Genomic DNA, 23869 nt, shown 5'->3' with positions numbered 1-23869 from the left:
TTTGTAAGGCCTTTAAGCCGCGCACAAAAAAGGAAAGAGACCAACGTCTCCGCGCCGTTCTCATGGAAGCGACTCTGTCTCCGGCACCGGCAGCGCAGTCCACCGCTTCGGCTCCGGCACCGGACCACGCCGGCACCGGCAAGACTCCCCGGCACCGACCATCTCCGGCACCGGGAGCAGACCTACGTCCCTTGACGTCTGTCTCCACACCCAGGCAGACCCGAGTGGACCACCCGGCTCCTACCTTAGCCGTGGCACCGCCGGCAGGACTGTCGACTCCGGGCCCGGAGGGTCCGTCGAGTCCAGCTCCTCCTAGCTCCCCAATACGATCAGGGGTCGAGCTAAGGGTCCCGTCAACGCCAGAGACTTTCACCTCGGCTCGGGACTTGATTGCTCTCACGGAGCCAACTCAACCACCCACGGGACGCATGGTCTCCACGGGCAAGCCGATGCTTTGTCCATCCTCTCCTGCGTCCCGACGCCGATCACCCCGATGGCGTGACCGCTCACGCTCAGGGCACCGCTCGGAGTCCCGGCACCGATCGCCTAGACGGTGCCGGTCGTACTCGCGGCACCGATCACCATCTGGCCGGTCCCGATCGGCTTCATCTCACCATCGGCACCGAGCCTCCAGGAGTCGTTCGCCTCGGCGTTCGGCACCGCGGTCGACCTCCCGGCACCGAACCGGTGGCAGGTCCCGCACCTGGTCAACCTCCCGGCACTGCGCTGGTAGTAGGTCCCGGTCTCCATTGCCGTCTCGGCACCGGGCCTCCAGAAGGTCGCGATCTCGCTCCAGACATCGTCATCGCTCCCGCTCCAGGTCGAGATCTCGGCGCAGGTCATCACGCCGCTCTCGGTCCCAGTCACGGCCCCGGTATGAGTCACGGCACCGGCCCCCGGCACCGAGGGCAACGTCAGTCGCGGCACCGGCGGCGCTGTACCATTCCAGTTCAGCGCCTCCCTGGCCTGCTCCGGAGCCCTCCGTCTCCTCCCTCGATGATAGTGCTCTCGACAGGCACGAAAACCGCTTCCCGGAGCAGGATAGAGGACATCCGCAGTGGGGATTCTGGACCCTGTGGGCATACGCCCAGGCGCAAGGTCCTCATCAGATCACCCCCCCGTCCATTGGCGGAGCGTAGACCACCGGAGGCTATGGTGTCCAGGCCACCCCTCTCCCCACAAACGGAGGACACTTCCCGGGACCCGGAGCTCCCTCAGGATACCGAGGTGCAGCCCCTTGTGCAACCCCCCGTCGATACTCTGTTGCCTGGAGTCTCCTCATCTTCATCCCCGGATGAGATGGTGGCCGGTACCTCTTCCTCCAGCCCCCCGCCATTGGATTTAAGGGCACATCAGGATCTCCTCCGCCGAGTGGCTCAAAATCTAAATCTCCAGGCGGAGGAGGTAGAGGAAGTGGAGGACCCAGTTGTGAGCATCCTGGCAGCCGATGCACCAACCAGGGTTGCCTTGCCCTTCATAAAGACCCTACAAAATAATGCCAATACCATCTGGCAGTCACCGGCCTCCATTCCCCCGACCTCTTGGGGAGTGGAGCGGAAATACATGGCTCCATCGAAAGGGTATGAATATTTGTACGTTCACCCGACTCCCTGCTCTCTAGTGGTCCAGTCGGTGAACGACAGGGAGCGCCACGGACAGGAGGCCCTGACGCCTAAGTCAAGGGAGGCCAGGCGCATGGACCTTTTGGGCCGCAAGGTCTATTCGGCAGGGGCTCTACAGCTCCGCGTATCCAACCAGCAGGCTCTCCTCAGCCGCTACTCCTTTAACACCTGGGTAGCGACGGAGAAGTTTGCGGAGCTCTTGCCACAGGACGCACGCCAGGAGTTTTCCACCATCCTGGACGAGGGCAAGAAGGTGGCGAGAACATCACTCCAGGCCTCCCTTGATGCCGCTGACTCGGCCGCGCGAACCCTGGCTTCTGGGCTCACCATGCGGCGCCTCTCGTGGCTGCAGGTCTCCGGCCTTCCGCCGGAACTCCAGCACACGATCCAGGACCTCCCCTTCGAAGGCCAGGGTCTGTTCTCTGACAAAACTGACCCTAGGCTGAAGGACTTAAAAGATAATAGGGTCATCATAAAGTCGCTCGGAATGCATACTCCGGCGACCCAACGCAGGTCCTTCAGACAACAGAACCAGCAGCAGCAGCGGCGTCCATACCCCCCGTTCCGCCCGAGACAGCACCCCTCGCGACGCCAGGGCAGGAACAACCGCCGCAGGCAGTCGGGAGGTCAGGCGGGACAAAATCAGGGTCCCACTAAGGCCCCCCCAGAGCCTAAGCCCTCATTTTGAAGGTGCGCCAGAGGGCGCAGTACCAGCCTCCCCTATGGATCCTTTCCTGCCGTTTTCCAACCGCCTTTCCTCTTTCCTCCCGGCGTGGTCCCAAATAACATCGGACCACTGGGTCCTACGCACCATACAGGACGGTTATCGCCTACAGTTTTCTTCACCCCCACCCTCCCACCCTCCTTCCCCGTCCCTCTTCAGGGACCCCTCTCACGAGCAATTCCTCCGTCAGGAGGTGCACACGCTCCTGACCAAAGGAGCCATAGAGGTGGTTCCGGAGAACGAGAAGGGCAAAGGGTTTTACTCCCGCTATTTCCTGATCCCCAAATCCAAGGGTGGTCTCAGGCCCATCCTCGATCTGCGGGAACTCAACAAGTACATCGTGAAGTTGAAGTTCCGCATGGTGTCCCTCGGAACTATCATCCCATCCCTGGATCCCGGAGACTGGTACGCCGCCCTCGATATGCAGGACGCCTATTTCCACATTGCTATCGCCCCCCATCACAGGCGTTTCCTCCGCTTTGTGGCCGACCGCCAGCACTATCAGTTTGCGGTCCTCCCATTTGGCCTCTCTACAGCCCCATGAGTATTTACAAAATGTATGGCAGTAGTCGTCGCTCACCTCAGACGATGCCATGTCCACGTCTTCCCCTACCTGGACGACTGGCTGATCAGGGGTACGTCAGAGCAACAGATCAGGGATCATGTCACCAGAATCAGCTCCCTTTTTGCAGCTTTATGCCTCATAATCAATACCGACAAGTCCACTCAAACTCTATCCGCTGCGTGGGGAGTAATCGGAGCTGTTCTAGACTCTACCCTCGCCAGGGCCTTGCTACCCCCGCCCAGGTTCCGGGCATTGTCAGACATTATTCTCAGGTTGCAAGCGGCCCCGCTGACCTCAATCCGAACGTGTCTGGCCCTATTAGGCCACATGGCGACCTGTACGTTTGTAACGGCGTACACCCGTCTCCGCATGCGGCCTCTTCAAACCAGGCTGATTGCTCAGTATCGACCAACCAAACAGTCCTTGGATTCAGTCGTCACCATCCCTCAGGCGGTGCTGGACTCTCTACACTGGTGGCTGGACCGATCCATGGTGTGTGCGGGGCTCCTGTTCCATCCGCCCCAGCCTTCCGCATCCCTAACCACAGACGCTTCCGACCTGGGCTGGGGAGCTCACTGCGGCACCCAGAGGATCAGGGCTTGTGGACCCCGACAGAGATCAACCTCCACATCAATGTAAGGGAGTTGAGAGCGGTCCGCCTTGCTTGTCAAGCATTTGTCCATCTCTTCCACGGTCGTTGTGTTGCGGTATTCACCGACAACATGACGACCATGTTCTACATCAACAAGCAGGGTGGCACCAGGTCCTCTCCCCTCTGCCTGGAGGTGATACGTCTCTGGGAGTTCTGCATAGGCCATTCTATTCACCTGTCCGCCTCCTACCTTCCCGGAGTGCGGAATACCCTCGCGGATCGGCTGAGCAGATCCTTCCTCTCACACGAGTGGTCCCTCCGTCCGGACGTCGCCCTCTCACTCTTCCAGAGGTGGGGTCGTCCCCGGATAGACCTCTTCGCATCCCGGGTGAACAGGAAGTGTCGAACATTTTGCTCCTTCCAGGGTCGGGAGCCCGGGTCTCTCGCGGATGCATTCCTGATCCCTTGGACAACACACCTCCTTTACGCTTTCCCGCCGATTCCCCTGATTCACAGAGTTCTAATCAAGGTGCGCAGGGACAAAGCCCGATTGATTCTAATAGCCCCGGCATGGGCCAGGCAGCACTGGTACCCCGTGTTGTTGGACCTCTTAGTGACCAACCCCGTTACCCTGCCTCTTCATCGGGATCTCATCACGCAGGACCACGGCAGGCTCCGTCATCCGGACCTTCCGTCGCTCCACCTCACGGCGTGGCTCCTCCGTGGTTGACTGACTCTGAGCTGCGGTGCTCCACCCCGGTCCGCGAGGTTCTCTTAGGCAGCAGAAAGCCTTCCACCAGAGCGACTTACACAGCCAAGTGGAAGCGCTTCTCCTGCTGGTGTGTAGAGAAAGCTCTTCATCCTATGGAGGTTCCCGTCTCCACTCTTCTGGACTACGTCTGGTCCCTTAAGACCCAGGGGTTGTCGTTGTCGTCCCTACGAGTTCACCTCGCTGCCATCTCCGCTTTTCATCCTGGCGTGGATGGCTGTTCTGTTTTCTCTCACCCCATGGTGGCGAGATTCCTGAAGGGGCTGGAGAGGCTCTATCCCCAAATTCGCCCTCCGGCCCCCTCATGGGACCTCAACCTGGTCCTGTCCCGACTCATGATCCCTCCTTTCAAGCCCTTAGCTACCTGCTCCCTGCTTTACCTCTCATGGACAACCGCCTTCCTTGTGGCCATTACCTCAGCTAGAAGGGTGTCAGAGCTGCGGGCCCTCATGGTGGACCCGCCGTATATGGTCTTCCACAAGGATAAGGTACAGCTGAGGCCGCACCCTGCTTTCCTTCCTAAGGTGGTCTCAGCTTTCCATGTCAACCAAGAGATTTTCCTCCCAGTTTTCTTCCCTAAGCCCCATTCGTCCCGCAGGGAGCAGCAGCTTCACTCGCTAGATGTCCGACGGGCGCTAGCCTTTTACATGGACAGGACAAAACCCTTCCGTAGGTCCCCTCAGTTATTCGTGGCAGTGGCAGACAGGGTCAAAGGGCTACCGATCTCCTCTCAGAGGTTATCATCATGGGTTACGTCCTGCATCAGGACCTGCTACGACTTGGCCCAACTCCCGTCGGGCCGAGTGACTGCTCACTCTACCAGAGCACAGGCATCCTCGCTGGCCTTCCTCGCCCGAGTGCCCATTCAAGAAATCTGTAGGGCAGCGACCTGGTCATCCGTTCATACATTTGCTTCGCATTATGCCCTGGTCCAGCAGTCCAGAGATGATGCTGCTTTTGGATCTGCAGTGCTCCAGGCCGCGACCTCTCACTCCGACCCAACCGCCTAGGTAAGGCTTGGGAATCACCTAACTGGAATGGATATGAGCAAGCACTCGAAGAAGAAAAGACGGTTACTCACCTTTGTAACTGTTGTTCTTCGAGATGTGTTGCTCATATCCATTCCACACCCGCCCTCCTTCCCCACTGTCGGAGTCGCCGGCAAGAAGGAACTGAGGAGCGGGCGGGCCGGCAGGGGTATATATCTAGTGCCATAGTGGCGCCACTCTAGGGGGCGACCTGCCGGCCCACTGGAGTTGCTAGGGTAAAAAGTTTCCGGCAGACGTGCATGTGCGGCGCGCACACCTAATTGGAATGGATATGAGCAACACATCTCGAAGAACAACAGTTACAAAGGTGAGTAACCGTCTTTTCCCCTTTTTTTAAAACAAACAAAAAACAAACCAACAACAACAAAAACCTTTTCACCAAAGTATAAGTGAAATGAATGGGACTATGAGCAGTCCTGTGAGTGGAGTTTGAGAGTCAAATGTCTTTTTGTTTTTTTCTGGGAGCTGTCTTTTCTCTTCTAATCAGTTGAATATATCAACTAAGGCAAACACTATTAGAGAAATCAACAAAAAGTACTTGTTTAATATTAAGAGAGGGTTGGTTTGGATGACAGATCAACTGAAGAATGTAGATGCAGTACTTTGGTGCTCCAGTACTTGGCAGTATCTTCTCCGTGTGAAGTTTGGTAATTTGGTATGCAAATTATATTCAGTTTCAGGGCATCAGAGAGAAACTCAGTTCTCACTTTTTGGTTGAGTGCAGCAAAATCAAACACTTTATCTTCTCTTTACAATTGTATAGAGGGAGGGAGTGCCTTAGGACACAGGGTTTCCCCAGTCCGAAGCAGGTCTCTCTCTACAGGTAAACAATTACAGCAAGCATTTATACTTTTTGTTACATACAATAATAAGCAACAGCTGCGTTTTGTTTATACATAGGTCATCCTGGTATCTTATTTTTCTCACTTCTATTTAGACACCAGTCTACATTCCTCATTATCGACAGAAGGTCGCAACAACTACTCACACAGTTCTTTCTCACTCGCCTCACACGATCCTCGCTTCTACAAATCTCGCGTTATTACGGTTACAGCTAGCCTAACTCTTGCTAACAGAGACTGTCATGCATTGAAATCCCTGTCAGTTCTTGCTCTGCTTCCACAGGGTAATAAAATTGCTTGTTGTTGGTTAAAGAACTTGTTAAAATACCAGTGTTACACCATGTTCCACTGCATATATTTAACCAAACAACAGTATAATAAAAGATTTGCTTCCTTAAGACAGTGAAAGATGTTAAATGGGAAAAAAATATCGCACCATGGAATAATTAAAATCTAATCCATAAACGTTAGTAAATACAGTTGCTGTGGGGAACAACTGAAACACTGTCCTTCGCATGTAATCCATATTGTATTAACTCGGTATATAATAACTGTGGTTCTTCTAGTCTCAGCAATGAAATAATGTTAGAACAAAAATGGAGTATACAAGGTGGCACATAAGGTGTCTCTTGCTCTCTTATACCAAGCACATTAAGCAGCAACAAATGAATATCTCGTGTTGCATGGAAAAATTAGTGTGTCTGAGAAATTCTTCATCACTAATAAGTTACTGCCTAACTCTATTGTTCTGAAAGTTGATATAAAATATCACCCATAATGTATGTATTTTAACTCTTCTATTGAATACATTTCACTAATAAAAGCTTGAATGAACTTATCTGGTAAGCTTGTAAAGCAACAAAATGGCAGATGAAATTCAATGTTGATAAATGCAAAGTAATGGACATTGGAAAACAGAATCTCAACTATACATATAAAATGATGGGGTCTAAATTAGTTGTTACCACTCAAGAAAGATATTTTGAAGTCATTGTGGATAGTTCTCTGATAACATCCATTCAGCATGCAGCGACAGTCAAAAAAGCTAACAGAATGTTGGGAATCATTAAGAAAGGGATAGATAAGACAGAAAATATCATATTGCCTCTCTAAATTCATGGTATGCCCACATCTTGAATACTGCATGCAGATGTGGTTGCCCCATCTCAAAAAATATATATTGGAAGTGGAAAAAGTTCAGAAGAGGTCAACAAAAATGATTAGGTGTATGGAACAGATTCCGTGTGAGGAGAGAGTAATAAGATTGGGACTTTCCAGCTTGGAAAAGAGACAACGAAGATGGGATATGACTGAGGTCTATGACATGACTGGTGTGGAGAAAGTAAATAAGGAAGCATTATTTACTCATAACAAAAGAACTAGGGGTCACCAAATGAAATTAATAGGCAGCAAGTTTAAAACAAAGAAAATGAAGTATTTCTTAACACAACGCACAGTCAATCTGTGCATCTCTTTGGCAGAGGATGTTGTGAAGACCAAGACTATAACAGGGACCAGAAATGAACTAGATAAATTCATGGAGGATAGGTCCATCAATGGCTGTTAGCCAGGATGGGCAGGGAGGGTGTCCCTCCCCTCTGTTTGCCAGAAGCTGGTAATGGGCAACGGGATGGATCTCTTGATTCCGTTCTTTCCCTCTGCGGCACCTGGCATTGGCCACTGTCGAAAGACAGGATACTGGGCTAGATGGGCCTTTAGTCTGGCTCGGAATGGCCGTTCTTGTGTTTTTATGTTCTTGTGATGTCTCTCGATGAAAGTTGGCAACTATGGAAGCTTCAAGTAGAAAACTGATCAAATCAGCTTATTTTAAATTGTCATTTCTTATTTTAGCATTTATATTATTAAGCACTATTTAAAAAAAAAGTTAAGCAAAGTATTTAAAACAAAAACAAACGCCATGTAGTTTTACATTTTTCCAGCCAGCCACAAGAAATATTCAATTGTATTGAAGATTTTAGGTTTAAGCAAAACTGAGTTGGATTCCAAGTCCTTTTCAATTCAGCTGCCTTATCAAATACTTACTTATTACCCAATCAGAAGCTGAGTTAAGAGAAAATACTCTTAGCCTGTTACTGTCAAGATTTCCTGAACTCATTTCCATTGAGAATTGGGTAGAATCCATTAAAAGAGATTTTTAAAATACTCTTGCCTTATTTTTAATTAATCTGACTTTTCTTTGCATGGATTTGAATCTCTTCAAAAACATTTTCCTATGATATTCTCTTATTTACCAGCATGGCAAATTTGCCAATCACTTCCTCGTTTGTATCTGTATCTCCAGCATCATCAGTCAGAACTCTTTGGTAGCATGCTGGATTCCTTCTTTCATAAAACCCTCATTACAAAATATTGACGATAGTGCAGAAGAATAGTTGCTAGATAGCTGGGCTGAATTAATATATTGGCACCACAGGCCCCAACTCCTGTAGTCAAATGCTGATGTCACACTCTTAAAGTTACCTTTTTGTTTTTTAAGTCATGTCTCTTGCTAGCTCTCATGACTTGAAAATGTAAGCAGTGTAACCAAAGCAATGATGCATATCTGATTTTCAGGGAGGCTAAAAGAACAGCTCTGAGGTGCGAGTTGCCCCAGGCCTGCCAAAAGCATATGTGACAACTGTGTAGAGAGCCCCAAGGGTGAAAGGGCTCCCAAGTAGGCCGTCTCTTTGGGCTGAAGTCAAGGAATGGTGGTCTGTGGAGGGAAGTTCCAATTTAATTGATGGTGCCCCCTACTAGTCCAGCAGACAGCTCTTTTTGCAGTGATAATGAATCTGCACTTTGAAGGCGGGGCACTGTGATAAAAAGTTATGGAGGTCCCATTTGGGGGTTTGCCTAGTACCCTGGATGTTCTTAATCTAGCCCTGTAGGTAACCAGTGTTTGGATAGTTGAAGGTATTTATGCTGTTCACAGTGCACCTGAGCAAGGACGATTTGTATCCAGTTTAACTCAGTAGTTTGTAGTATTAAATGTAACCAATAGGACATAAAGACTTGCATCTGTTCATGATAGTTAACACTCCTTTCTAATACAGGTCTTTCTGGACTCCAGAGATCTCTCCTCATTTCTTTCTCCCCACACAAGGCTTTCAGTACATATTTGGCCTAAACATTTTTTTCTTTAAATCTTGTTTTGAGTCATAACAGCCATGCAAAAATGGATTTGTCTGTACCTGGATTTCCTGTCTCAGTTTTGTCACCTTTTTTCAGTTCATGTATCCTTCGTTAACTTGTACTTTTGAATATGTTTTTCAGGATGACAGGTTAATTTTTGAGGAATTTGCTGTGTATTTTTGATCCCCAGAAGTCCACATGTTCTGTGGCATTTATAAATTCTATCAGTTGAGTTGAAGGACTTTAAGGAAATCCATGAAGTAGCTCTTTAAAAATTGTGCAGCTGTTCTAGCAAGTAGGATTCCACTATTGCCAATTATTATAGCTATTGACTGGGATAAAATCACTGTACAAACTTATGAAGAAAAAATTGACGCAAGAGTGGTATCGATATCTTCCCTTGACAATTGTTTTTTCTATTTAAAAAAAAGACAAATGTCTATGAATGAGAAATATACTTCAAGAATGAGGACTGAATGTTTTGAGGCGTATCAAATAATATACTGGTCATTAATTTCTTTCTCCCAACATTACGCAGACACCTCTCTTTTGCTGTTTTTTGGAATCTCTCAGTCATACCATTTAATTTGTATTTTAGGTAAATATATGCTTGATCCTAAGATAAGCCTTTTAATGATGTTTGCCAGCAATTAAGGGATTTTGCAGAAGTTCTCTTGCCTGATTCAGGACACACATTACTCTTGGTATGCCTCTAGTTAACTGATCCACTTGTATGAATAAGTAAATTATCTGTCTGAAACATCCCCTTTTTCAGTGAAAGACTTATTGACTTTTTTTTTTTTTTTTAAAAGACCCCCTTCCCTTGATTGAAATTAGAGGTGATGGTGGAAATCAAATTTCTGGTAGAAGAGTTTACGGAAAAGCCCCAGTGACTGGAGACTTCCCATATTGCACCATATTCATTCTTTAGAAAGAGCTTAATTTCACTTAATTTTAACTTAAAAATATATTCACCTGTTTTACAACAAAGCTGTTAATTTGCACAAACTTCAAGTAGATTTCAATTGTTGAGGACTTCTCCTCCTCCTCCTCTTCAGTGCTTTTCCTCCTTTTTTTAGGCCAAGGTACTCATATTTCTTTCAAGTGTTATTTTATCAACCTAGGGACTTATTGTCTTCCCACACATTGAGTTTTATTTAATTAGTTATTGATTTTCGATGGTATATGTCTTCTACCCCTCCCACTATTTTCTACATTTCTTATTTCCGGCCTTTATTTTATAAATTGCTCTTTAGAGTATTCTTTCTCTCCTCAGTCCCATATTTTTCCTCCTTTTAAACCAACCCTAATATTTTTCCCCACTCGAAATTAAGGTCTTGAGGAGAATTACTACATTCTTGATTTTCTTTCCAAATTAAGTTGTTTAAACTAACTTAGCTTTTTAGTAAAGATATTTTGTCCTTTGGTTGCGAATGATTTTTTTGTGTGGCTCAAATTATGAGTGAAGCTACACAGGCACTGGTGTTTTCCTGTTTTTCAGTGAGGCTGTTATAAAACACTAGAATTTGTTTGAGGTGAGACCATGTTATATCAAACTTGCTTTGCCCCCCCCCTTCCTTGTTCCCTGACTGCCCCCTCCAGAGACCTCCCTCCCTAATCATCCCTAGGACCTCACTCCCTACCCAACTCCCCTGTCCCCTGACTGCTCTGCCCCCGTCCACCCCCCACCCCTGCCCCCTGACAGGCCCTCACCTGCAGTGGCGGGAAGCAGAGCAGTGGCGGCTCCACTCCGCCAGCTTCCAGCCGCAGCACTCTGCTTCCTGCCGTCGGTAAGTGCACGGAGGTTGGGGAAAGGATGCCCCCCTGCACTCACCTGTGGCAGGAAGCGGAGCGATGTGGCTCCAGCCCGCTCTGCTTTCCTTGCCCCAGCCCCAGCCATGTCGCTAGGGGCGGCTGGGGAAAGGTCCTGCACTCACCTGCCCAGCGGGAAGTGGAGCGCCATGGCTGGGAGCTGGTGGAGTGGAGTGGGCTGGGGTTGGGCTGCTCTGCTTCCTGCCGCCAATGAGTGCAGGTAGGTTGGGGAAAGGACCCCCTTCCCCTGTACTCACCTGTGGTAGGAAGCAAAGCGCTTCAGCTGGGAGCTGGCACAGTGGAGCTGGCTGGGGCCAGGCTGCTCCGCTTCCGCCGCTGCTGGTGAGTGCGGGGGGGCCTCCTCCCTCAACCCCTCTCCCATGAGCGACACGGCTGGGACCGGGGCGAGGGAAGCAGAGTGGGCTGTTCCTGGCCCCCCACTAATCCCCTGGGCCTCTCTGGGAATATGAGGTCTCCAAAAGTGCCCTCCCACAGCTCCTGCCCCCCCAGACCCTGGGGGGGGGAGCCCCTGACCGCCCCCGAGACCCTCTTCCCCTTATCAAGCCTCTCGGCCTCGGCCTGGTCCGGCACCCTTAGCATGCTGTTCAGAGCAGCATATCAGAGCTTTACCATGTTATATGTGAACCCGCGTTATATCGGGTCATGTTATATCGGAGTAGAGGTGTATGTTCTGTAAAGATCAAAGTGAGTGTAAATATGATTCACGATTATTTTAACCAGCTCTCTAGTGATGGCTTTAGTCGGGCTTAGCCATTGGTCTTGTGGAGCCCTAATGCAAAGTGATGAGATACCATATGTAGCTTTCATATGGATTGCTGTTTCACCTGCTTATGACACAACCTAACTGTAAATGCTCCACTTTGGCTGTTGGATGTTCTGAAACCTTTGATGCCTCAAGTCAGGCAATACTAGCACGGCTATGATTGCAAAAATGAGAGTGCCCTATATTAAATGTGCAACCTTTTTGTAACTGCAGCTCTGGTCCTCCCTTGACTGCTTTATTGTGCCCCTGACGCTCTACTTAACTTCCATGCTGATGCACTAGCAGTGCTTTTGCCTATTAATCTTTGTAAAGAGGATTGAGGCTGGTATGCCTGAGCAAAGAGAGAAAATGTGAATTCTCTTACACTGATGTAGCATGCATAAGGTGGGTGTGGGTGGAAGCTAAAGAAAGTGAGTACATTGAGGAGAGGTGTCAGAACTAGGACTGTCAAATGATTTTAAAAAATAGTCATGATTAATCTTTTTAATCACACTGTTAAAACAATAATAGAATTCCAATTTAAATTTATTGTAAATATTTTGGATATTTTTCTACATTTTCAGTGATAACACAGATACAAAGTGTACAATGCTCACTTCATATTATTTTTTCATTACAAATACACCGCTTCCTCGATATAATGCCACTCTGTATAATACAAATTTGGATATAGCACGGTAAACAGTGCTCCAAGGGGCGGGGCTGCACACTCTGGTGGATCAAGCAAGTTCAATATAACATGGTTTCACCTATAATACGTTAAGATTTTATGGCTCCCAAGGACAGCGTTATATCGAGGTAGAGGTGTATTTGCACTGTAAAAAAAATAAATAAATAGTGTAACCTACAAGTCAAAGCATGTTCCTACTTTCAGGTGACATTTTAAATGGGCAGTGTTGTCTTCCGTAAATGTAAATAAACTTGTTGGCTTAGTGATTGGCTGAACGAGAAGTAGGACTGAGTGAACTTAAAGGATCAAAAGTTATACCTTGTTTAGGTTTTCAGTGCATTTGTTAAAAAAAATAAAAAAATCTACATTTGTAAGTTGCACTTTCATGTTAAAGAGATTGCGTACAGTTTGTATGAGGTAAATTGAAAAATACTATTTCTTTTGTTTACAAATATTCGCACTATATATTATTTTTAATTCTTTTTAAAGTGAGCACCGTACACTTTGTATTCTGTGTTGTAACTGAAGTCAATCTATTTGCAAATGTGGAAAAACATCCAAAATATTTATAATAAATTTAAATTGGTATTCTATTATTGTTCAACGGTGCGATTAAAACTGATCATGATTAATTTTTTAATCGAGTTAATTTTTGTTGAATTAATCACTTGAGTTAACTGCTATTAATTGACAGCCCTAGTCGGAACCAATGAAACTATTGCTTTAAAGTTAAAATTGGCTTTAGTGATACGTCTTAGCATATTACAAACAACTAAATTTCAGTTGGGATAAATGAAAAGGCAGGACTTATTTTACAGAATTCTGCTGTCAAAAAAACCTTGTGAAAATAATGAAACTAAGTTGTCACAAAATTTCTCCTCCTTTGTTCCACCAAGACCTGGTGGTTGTGGTATTTTGTTTTGAGTGCGGACTGCATATGTCGTGTTGTACAGGACCTAGAACAGCCCTTCCCCAAAGAGTTCACAACTTAGAGTTCACTGACAGTACTGTATAAAGAGAGTACATCAGTTGTCAGGTGATTGTAGTCCAGTCATTAGGCAGAGCTGTCATTTTAATTTATATTTTTAGTTTTGTTACAGGCTCAGCCCTTTGGTATGGTGTTTATTTTGTTGGGAGTATAAACTCATTTTAACTAAAATATGCACAAATTGTTTTCATGTATTCTGAGAAACAAGGAAAATATCTTTAAAATGTTTTCTAGGGTTTCAGTTAATTTGGAAGAATAGGGGACTTGAGTTCCAATCACCACCTGTTACATAAAAAATAGTCTTTTTTTCTCCTCTCTGACATACCCGTTTTCTAGACATATATTAATAGTTTAGGCTGGTGCTGCTAACCTTAAATATTTGCATTATATTAGAGAACTTTTTTAGGGGAAATATATGCAGCATAATGCATTTAGTTTTCTGAATGCCATCCCTATGTGTGGGAGGAGTAAGAAGCAATAAGGAGAAATGATCTTTCAAATATTTGCTTTTAAGGGGTACTGTCAAATCTTGTGTTGTAAACAAATGTTTACCTACTGTATATCACTAACAACACATTTTAGTGGGCTTAAATTACAGCAAGGGAGATCTAGGTTAGACGTTAGGAAAAACTTCCTAACTGTAAGTATTCTTAAACACTGGAACATATTACCTAGGGAGCTTGTGTAATCTCTGTCATTGGAGGTTTTAAAGAACAGGTTAGACAAACACCTGTCAGGGATGGTCTAGGTATACTAAATTCTGACTCAGTGCAGGGCACTAGGTTAGACGACCTATTGAGGTCCCTTCCAGTTCTCTGTTTCTCTGATTTTAGTAAAAGTGAAAAGCTTAAAAATTCATTGTACTTGTTACTGTAATTTTTTTTCTTAGCTTGGACAATCAATTTTGAGTTTCACTTGTTTATACACAATATGGTTCAGGTTCTTAGTAGTGCAAGTTTGGATTTCAGTATTTTTAAACGAACATGGTTATTGGAATTTTGAAAAGTGAAATAATATTGAGTTGTTTTTATAAAATCTTGTTTTTACAACAAGATATATTTTAGATTAAATTTTATGATGCCTATCTTTCGTCTTAATAAGAATACAAGGAGGAGGAATGAGGTATAAAAGAATTTTATCTTAACAGAAAACTTTACAAAGTTTTCCTTAAAGTGTCCACCTAACTTATTACTAAAATCATTAATTTTTTTGGTATGTATTGATTTATTTGATATAAATAATTAGGAGGTACAGCATTGAAATTTAATGTTTCATGCTAAATTTAATTACAGTAATACAGTAAAGTGCCTGTACTTAAAAATGTGAGAGAGATGGTATTTGAAAATTAACTTTGTAAAAAGATACTGCTCTTACTGTGCAATGAAATCAACCACTGATTGGTTGAATCACACTATTAATATGGTATGAGTATTAATGAGAACTTTTATTTTGAGATTCAGTGGCAGTTGTTTTTAGGAGAAAATGTCTGGTTTGCATTTTCAGCACAAGTACATGTACCGTGCCTAATACTTGTATACCGTATGTTGTACACATTATATGCAAAGCTCTACGTGACAACAGTAAAATCATCATGGGTGAAAGTTTTCAATAATTTGTTCAAGCTCCTTTGTCAAGATAAGTTTGTTTACACTGCTGCTTTAGCTCATGAGAGTGTGCTGAGAGAAGGGCTCTCTGTTTAAAATTACTGATGAATGGAGGCACAAGAGAAAGCATAAAAATGTACAAGCTTAATGCAGTGACAGCTATACAGAAACCTTTTTAGATTAGCAGCTTTTTAGTGTCATTTTAAGTTGCTGCTATTAGCCAATCAGATTTCTCCTGACTGCTTACATCACTAACTAGCCAGTTCCCTCCAGCTGCAGAGAGCTTCAGTTTGTCTTTTTTTTAAACTAAAATGGAGGCTGGTTTCTTGCCTTAAGGAGTGCATTGCCTTTCCAGCTGAAGCCTAGATGTTGACATGTAATAAAGCTGGCAGCAGGATGGTGGTTGATGCAGCCAATTCCAATGGGCCGTTTCAGCCCCTGGCTCTTTTACATATTAGAGGTGAGTTATTGTGTGTTTCAGTGAATTGAAACTGTGTGTGGCTAGCTAATAAATGGCTATTGTGATTTTCAGATAAGGAAAGCAGGAAGTCCTTTGTAGCAGAATCTATTTTGTTTTGATGCAGACTCAATATAATTGTGGAATATGGAAATCAGTTTTGTATTAAATGCTATTTGGAGAATTTAAAAATTCAGAGAAGCATCGCTTGTATAGTTTAAAGCAGGTTTTACTGCTTTCTACTGTGACTCTCCCATCCCCCTTTCTAGCTTTGCTGATGTCAAAGGATGTGAAGTCACTACCCTAGAAAGGTATTGGGTTGGGGGCAGGGCAGAGCTAAGTTATCGGTACACAGTTTGTGTAGTATAATGTAAGTGTTCAGTGTGCTGCAATGCTTTTCTGTGTGAACAAACTAGAATGCCTCTAAAATCCCTACAGATAGTAACTGAACTAGGAAGTCCACTGGAAAAATACCCAGAATTGTAATGAAAATATCTAATATTCATTCAAAAAGCACTTCTTAGAAACGTGTGTGGTTTTGTTGTTGTTGTTTTACTTTAACAAACAAGTTGTGTGAAAATTGGCTTTTGTAATTTGAATATTAAATATTTTTTAGTTGTTGATTGTATAGTCTGGGATTCACAGAATAGGAATGTATTGGAAATTTACATTTTTTACCAAGTTTCTAAATCTGAAACAAAATTAGGTATGGTATTTAGGTAGGGAAAAAATACATAGTATATCTTGCAGTTACTAGTGCCTGACATTCCTATATTTCTGGTTTTTAAAAGCAGTAAAATACTTAAACAGGTTAAAAATGTTTATTTTTTTTAATGTCCGTTCTCTTGCATTAACTTTGTTTTTATAACTCTTCTTGAGTCCAAAACATTTATTGGATGTGGTGAGGACAACTTGAACAACTGTGTTCAACCTTTATCAAAGAAATAGAGCTAAAAGTGTACTGCATCAACTAGTCTTTTCAGCTTTTTGTGGTATAAGCTAAATTGTTCAGATGCATACTGTACATGGATTTCCTGTATTGAAAACATTTTGCTATAAAGGCCAAAGAATTCCTGCTGGAAAGCCTGAATCCCTGATTTAAACAGTAGAATCTGATCTCTAACAGAGAGAAATTATAATTCCTTGTGATACCTTTTAAAAGGTTAGTATCACCCAGCTGCTTGAAGAGGGATTTGGATGTATTCCAAGAGACCATAATATTAGCTTGTGAGTTGGGGAGTGCTCTGCAACAGTGGTTCTCAACCAGGGATACACATATCTTGGGGAAAGCAGCAAAGAGTCCTGCGGCACCTTAAAGACTAACAGACACGTATCTTGGGGGGTACTCAGAGGTCTTCTGAAGGTACATCAACGGATCTAGATATTTGCTTAGTTTTACAACAGGTTACAGAAAAAGCACTACCGAAGTCAATACAAACTAAAATTTCATACGACTTGTTTATACAGCTCTATATACTATACACTGAAATGTAAATACAGTCTTTATATTCCATATTCCATATATAGTCTATATATTATTTATTTTATAATTATATGGTAAAAATGAGAAGTAAAGAAGCTTTCAGTAATAGTGTGCTGTGACACTTTGTCTGATTTTGTAAGCAAGCAGTTCTTAAGCGAGGTGAAACTTGGGGGATACTCAAGACAAATCAGACTCCTGAAAGGGGCACAGTAGTCTGTAAGGTTGAGAACCACTGCCCTCTCTACCAGACATTTTCTCCATTGAGTGAAAGCAGGGACTCTGCCCATAATCAAAGGAATACAAGCCAAAGTGACTGAAAGCAGACCTCCTCTACCCCCCACCCCACCCCCAAAAAAGTACTCTAAGTTCCCCTCATTTCTCCAACATAAAGTGCTGAATTTTTTGGTTCACTGAAGCTTATAAAACTTAAGATGATTTTTTTAAAAAGGCTCCAGAGGTGAGATCCTAGCAATGAAACAGGCCAATAAGCCTAACTTCAGTACCAGGCAAATTGATTGAAATTATAACAGAACAGAATTATCAATGAACATGATATGTTGGCGAAGAGTCAGCATGGCTTTTTTAAAGGGAAATCATGTCTCAGCAATCTGTTAGAATTCTTTGGGCGTGTCAACAAGTATGTGTACAAGGACTAATCCTATTGATTTAGTGTACTTTGACTTTCAGAAAGCCTTCATTTTGGGACCTTGTCAAAGGCTCTTAAGCAAAGTAAGTAGTCATGAGATAAGAGGGAAGGTCCTCTCATGAATCAGTAGCTGGTTAAAAGATCAGAAACAAACAAGAATAAATGGTCAATTTTCACAATGGATATTAGCCAAGATGGTCAGGAATACTACACCGTGCTCTAGGTGTCCTAAATCTCTAACTGCTAGGACCTACGAATGGACATTAGGAGATGGATCACTTGATAATTGCATTGTTCTGTTCATGCCCTCTGAAGCATCTGGCACTGGCCATTGTTGGAAGCCAGGATACTGGGCTAGATGGACCATTGGTCTGACCTGGTATGGCCATTCTTATGTTCTTAATTCAAAATTGGAAGGTTTATTGAATTACATTACTTACTATGATATTAAATTCAGTGCCTCAAGGCCTGTATGTATTTGCATAGTCTAAATGATAGATTATCATGATCATGTCACACTTTTCCTAAACATTACATTTTCAGTGTGTTGCAGAATGTTTTATTGACAAAAGGTACAGGGTGGTGCTTTTTTGGGCTGAGGGTGACGTTACAGGAGGCTCTGGCAGGTGGGAACAGATAAGATTTTGGCACTCAGGAGGAGATCTTTGGCACTAGGAAGTGGGATACATCTCTTTCCCTTGTGGGTAGAGACAGAAGGACTTAGAGTTTTGGGGAGCAGGTGGAGTTTAACAACTTTGACCGATAATAGCTGCCTAACTGCCCTGATAGCCAGGATTTTCTCCACCATTGATGGAGGAAAGCATCAGGAGCAGAATATTTATACTGAAATCAGCAACGAATGCTAAGTATCACTTTTGAAGCCTATGAAAACATTTAAATGTGAATACTTTGAGACAAACTGGGGAGCTCACTTCCCTCTTACAGCTGCTGTTCTAGAAGATATCCTGTTGCAGAGATGAGATGACATTGCATTGGATTAAGTTTGGCTTGTGATGGGGAATTTTTCTTTGCATCTGTAAAAGGATATTTTAAATATTATTTTAAAAGTGAAATTGTAGACGCTAGTACAGAATTCTGCAGAAAAGGGCGTGTTTTGTGGTGGATTCTGTGGCTTCAGTTTTTTAATTTTTTTCCTAGCTGAACAAAAGAGGGAGTCCCAAGCAGAGTCAAAGGAGAACCCTGTTTGAAATCCCAGTATACTTTGTCAGGTTTGGAGGGGAAGAGGTAGGGACAAGGGCTGGGCTTTTTGCTAGGATGCCCCTTGATTTTGCTTGAGTTATTTTTGTTGTCTGCTAGAGCTGATTGAAACTTGGAATTGCCATTCTATAGGAAATTTCAATACTTCCAAAATTGCTTATTTTCTCAAATTGGAATGAAATTCTGAAATTTCCTTTTAAACAAAATTTCCCACAGAACAGCCTTAAGTGAAGTGCCTTATTTTGACTTTATTATAATTCATTATATAAATTGCATAATATAAACTGTATACTATATTTATAGCATAAATAATACAGAAGTCCAAACAAAAGTGCTTTGACTTTATAAAAAAATGTTTTGATGATTTTGTCAAAGTTAGGTAGAATCAATATGTTCCTATAAAAGGTTTTGATTTAATCAAATCATTGTTTTCTGCCAGAAAACTTATTTTCAAAAAATGTTTGACACACTCTAGCAGGTTGCTTTTGACTACCTATTATCCGGTAAATATTTTAAGCTATGATAATAGGTATTTATCTTAAATAAAAACAGTACAGTGAGTGTTTGTGCACATTAATTTATATTTTCATAAAACTCATATAGGGAGTATTTGCTAAACATTCTGCACAGATGCAGAAAATTATAGCTGTAGTATAGACAGAATGCAGGCATTTTTGGAGAAATATGGATTCTGTTTTTTAGTGTGAACAACAGCCTGTCAGCTTCCACTGATGCAAGAAGAATGCTTACAAATATTTCTACTGTAGATATATCCTCCGGCCTTCTCTGCACTAGCATTTTTGGAGAAATCTCTCACCATTGCATTGTGACTAGTGTAGCTTCACAGATGGTAACACAAGAGACAGTGCTAGTATAAACTGGGGGCACAGTCATTTTTACCGCCATATTATCTAGATCTGCTCTGAAGTGCACTGGTGGAAAAAGAGTAGGGGGGAAGAATCCCGCCCCCCTCCCAACCAGTTAGTATAGACACTGCTTTATTGGCCTGAATTCTTAGTGGCTGCAATTCATACTACACATGATTGATTGTCTTGTCACAATTTATTTCAAGCCGAAGTTTTGTGAGATCCTGAAAGTTGTATGTGAAGTGTTCAATTTGACTGTTCTTGCAGGATTCCACCCACCCTTCACTAACTAGCCTGTTGGAATTTCCATTTTGAATCAGCTAAAGTATTCTGTGTTCTCAAAGTTTGACTTCCCCCCTTAGAAGCAGCAGCAAGTTCTGAAAGATTTGGTGAAGGATTTTTTCTCTTAAGTTAATTTAGGTTTTGTGACAGATGCTGTATTGACATATATTAGAAGTCCTCTTTCTGCAGAAGTGGCACGGTATAGCCAATAGCAGTGCCAATTTTTCCTCTTCTGCATTGACCTGCCATTATGTCTCACCTCTGAGTTGGAGGTCCCCTCTGTTCGACATTGGTGAAGCCACACCTGGAGTATTGTATCCAGTTTTGGTCCCCACTACAGAAGGAATGTGGACAAATTGGAGCGTGTCCAGTAGAGGGCAATGAAAGTGATTAGGGAGCTGGTGCACATGACTTATGAGAAGAGGCTGAGGAAACTGGGATTATTTAGTCTGCAGAAGAGACGAGTGAGGGGGGGATTTGATAGCAGCCTTCAACTACCTGAAGTGGGGTTCCATAGAGGATGGAGCTAGGCTGTTCTCAGTGGTGGCAGATGACAGAACAAGAAGCAATGGTCTCAATTTGCAGTGAAGGAGGTCTAGGTTGGATATTAGGCAACACTGTTTCACTAGGAGGGTTGTGAAGCACTGAAATTGGTTACCTAGAGAGGTGGTGGAATCTCCATCCTTAGAGGTTTTTAAGGCCCGGCTTGACAAAGCCTTGGCTGGGATGATTTATTTGGTGTTGGTCCTGCTTTGAGCAGAGGATTAGACTAGATGACCTCCTGAGGTCTCTTCTAACCCTAATCTGTGATTTGTAGGTGAGGATCATACTCTGTGCTTGCTTATTGCTTGGCATCTCTACAGGATGCCAACAAGAATGGCAGTTGTAATGGTGTCTTTGTGATGTAAGTATGTGTCCATGAGCATTTGGACTGTTTGCACTTTGGTAGCTCCCAGGGGACCCAATCAAGATAAGGCCCTGTTGTATGAGGTGTATGTACAAACAAACAGTTCAGTTGAGATACGGCATGAAACATTTATCATATGGTGGTCTCTGAACTTGGGCTGTCTTTGAACTACTGACCTTGAGGTGGAAGGTTATCCAATCTCCATAATTACTGAAGGATCTTAAGGCAAACAAATGCTTTCTAGATGTGATATATAATACATTTACTTCTATACTTTCCTATTGCTGTTACTATAGAATGCTAAAAGATCACGCTCTTGGGTCCCTTTGACAGTGAATAAACATAGGAAGTATCCTCTGCAATAAATGAATTAGATGATAGCCTATTAGTCTTTCAATCTTAGTATATGTAACTAATTCCTTAAAAGAAAACTTCACCATTTTTCAAAAAATCCAGAATAAGCATACTTATTCTTAAAACAAATTGACACTTCAAAAGAGGCACAGTTTTATTTAACAAAACTTGTTAAAGAACCTGGAGGCTACTATCTTAATTGACACAGAGTATGGATAAAGGAAACACTCTTCGCACTTCATTGAATGAGAATAACAGAAAACCAAGAGCCAAATCTAAAAAGTAGTATGGCTCTAGTTCTGCACGCAGAAAAACAAGTCTCTTAATTGCATGAAAGACCAGAGGGTGCCCTGACCTCACCATCAACTGATTAAAAAAAAAGTCTGTTCATGTTTCTGAAGGTCATTTTCAATGTGTAGTGCTCTTATTATAAACTGACCTTTCTTTTTTCCTGCAGGTACCAAGGCAGGATATTTAAGTTAAGGCAGGTATTCAGTGCCTATGTGTGCATTTAATGCGGTGATATCTTCTGCATTAACTGTTAACCAATTTCTTTACTACTTATTTACATGAAACTGCCACCTAGTTAGAATGTAATGAAGCAGGTTAATGGCTGCAGTGTGTTGGTCTGTGATTAAAGCCACTGCAAATATGTTCCTAAGGAAGGCGTTAAATAATGCGTATAAATTAGGGGCACAGAATATGGTTGGGTATTAATGTTGAAGATAGAGCAATTGAATTTTTAATATGGTGAATGAGGGACTACTACTTGGTTAAAAAATACCTAGGAAAATCTATCCAGAAAAGCAGCTAATTTTTGGTTTAAAGAAAGTGTTACCCGAGAGAACAATATGCAGGAAACAGAAATTTGTACCTTTCTTTTAGGTTTTTTTGCCTTTCTCATGAATTGAAGTGTAAAGTGAATCTTTTTCTAACTTTTATTTCTTGCCACAATGTCAGCCTCCATGCAGTCAAATCAGAATTACTGTCTGCTGTTTTGAAATTGCAAGTTATTTCTAAAGCATTGCTATTTGGAGTTTTAGGTGTGGTTTTTTTCTAGAAAATATTACTTAAGTTTGATCTGAAATCAAGAGAGAGAGTTTTTCTTTTTGGCATTGAAGGGAAATGAGCACTGAATGTTATTGGTTTACTCATATTAGCTTACCATATTGCAAAGAATTTTTTGTGTGATCAGAGTTGTACACTGTATTCCAGATGAGGTCTTTGCAGTGCCTTATACTATGGCATTAATGCCTCTCTCTCTACTGGAAATGCCTTGCCTGATGCTTCCTAGGATTGCATTTGCCTTTGCCTTTTTCTCAGCTGGAATCACATTGGTGGCTTATAGTAATCCTCTGATCAACCAACACATCCAAGTTGCTCTCCTTCTCTATCTCTTCCAACTAGTGAGCCCCCGTTTATAAGAAATTCTAACTAGACCATAAATGTATAATCTTGTACTTTGTACTATTACATTTCCATCCCATTTCTGTTACGCCGGTCTTCAAGATTATCTCAATCTTTCTATATAATATTACAGTACTCCTCTCTATTGAAAATGCATACCAACTTTTATCATCAGCAAACTTCTTTAACATGTGCCTATTTTTTGTGCGAAGGTCATTAATAAAAATATTAAATAAGATTGGTCCCAAGATCAATTCTTGATGAACTCCACTAGCAACCTCTCTCCAATCTGATAGTTCATCTTTCAGCACAGCTTATTGCCTTTTCCTCTTCAGCCAGTTCCTTAAGCACCTTACAATTCTTGTACTGATCCTGATCTTCTCTTAGTTAACTAACAGTTTCCCATGTGGGGCCATGTTAGATGCTTTACTTGAAGTCCAAGTGTATTAGATCTACTGAATTTCCTTTATCTAAAGTTTAAATTATGTCCTCCAAGATGGATATCGGATTTGTCTGGCATAATCTACCTTTGGTAATTGCATGTTGTACTGCATCCCCTTTTCTGTTTACCCCCATGAATTTAACTGTTCTTCTTTGAAAATTTGTTCAAAAGCCTTGTGTGTTAATGTGGTCAGATTGATGTGTCTGTAGTTGTCTGGATCACTTTTCCTCCCCTTTCTTAAATATAGGTAAGACGTTAGCTATTCTTCAATCAGATGATACCACCCCAAATGTGTAGATTTATTGGAAATCTGTGCCTCCAGGCTAGCAATCTCATGTACCAGTTCTTTCAGTATTCTGGGATGGAAATTATCTAGTCCCCCTAATTTGAGAACATTAAACTCTTAAGTTTTTCTTCAACTTCAGATGGGATAATTTTCTTTTCTGTGCACTCACTTCCATGCCTTTCTGTACATGCTCTATATTAGCATACTTATTGAAAACAGAGGCGAAGTGTTCATTTAGTTTAGGGCCATACCTAGAGGATCTTTAATCTTCCCATCCATGCTGCAGAGTGGTCCAACCTCATCCTTCCTCATTCTCTTGTTTATATAATTAAAAACTCTCTTATTATTTATTTTAATTTCCTTGAATG

At 43.0% G+C, this 23869-nt stretch overlaps 1 protein-coding gene across 3 annotated transcripts in view; it reads left to right on the top strand.

Annotated features, from left to right (window-relative positions):
• The window catches only part of PPP2R5C (protein phosphatase 2 regulatory subunit B'gamma), a 188303-nt gene that overhangs the window by 47328 nt on the left and 117106 nt on the right, over positions 1–23869 (top strand). The window contains exon 1 of one of the 3 annotated variants that reach the window (XM_030558741.1): positions 15447–15613. The exons of the other annotated variants lie outside the window; for them this stretch is intronic. Within the exon in view, the coding sequence (XP_030414601.1) occupies positions 15520–15613 (94 nt within the window). The 5' untranslated portion in view covers positions 15447–15519. Of the gene's footprint in view, positions 1–15446; positions 15614–23869 lie in introns of those variants that run through there. 3 annotated transcript variants of the gene reach the window in all.

This window comes from Gopherus evgoodei, chromosome 4, assembly GCF_007399415.2.
Source record: "Gopherus evgoodei ecotype Sinaloan lineage chromosome 4, rGopEvg1_v1.p, whole genome shotgun sequence".
Classification (NCBI taxonomy): Eukaryota; Metazoa; Chordata; order Testudines; family Testudinidae; genus Gopherus; species Gopherus evgoodei.
Note: the sequence above shows the minus strand (reverse complement) of the source record. Positions and strands in the feature narration are given on the sequence as shown.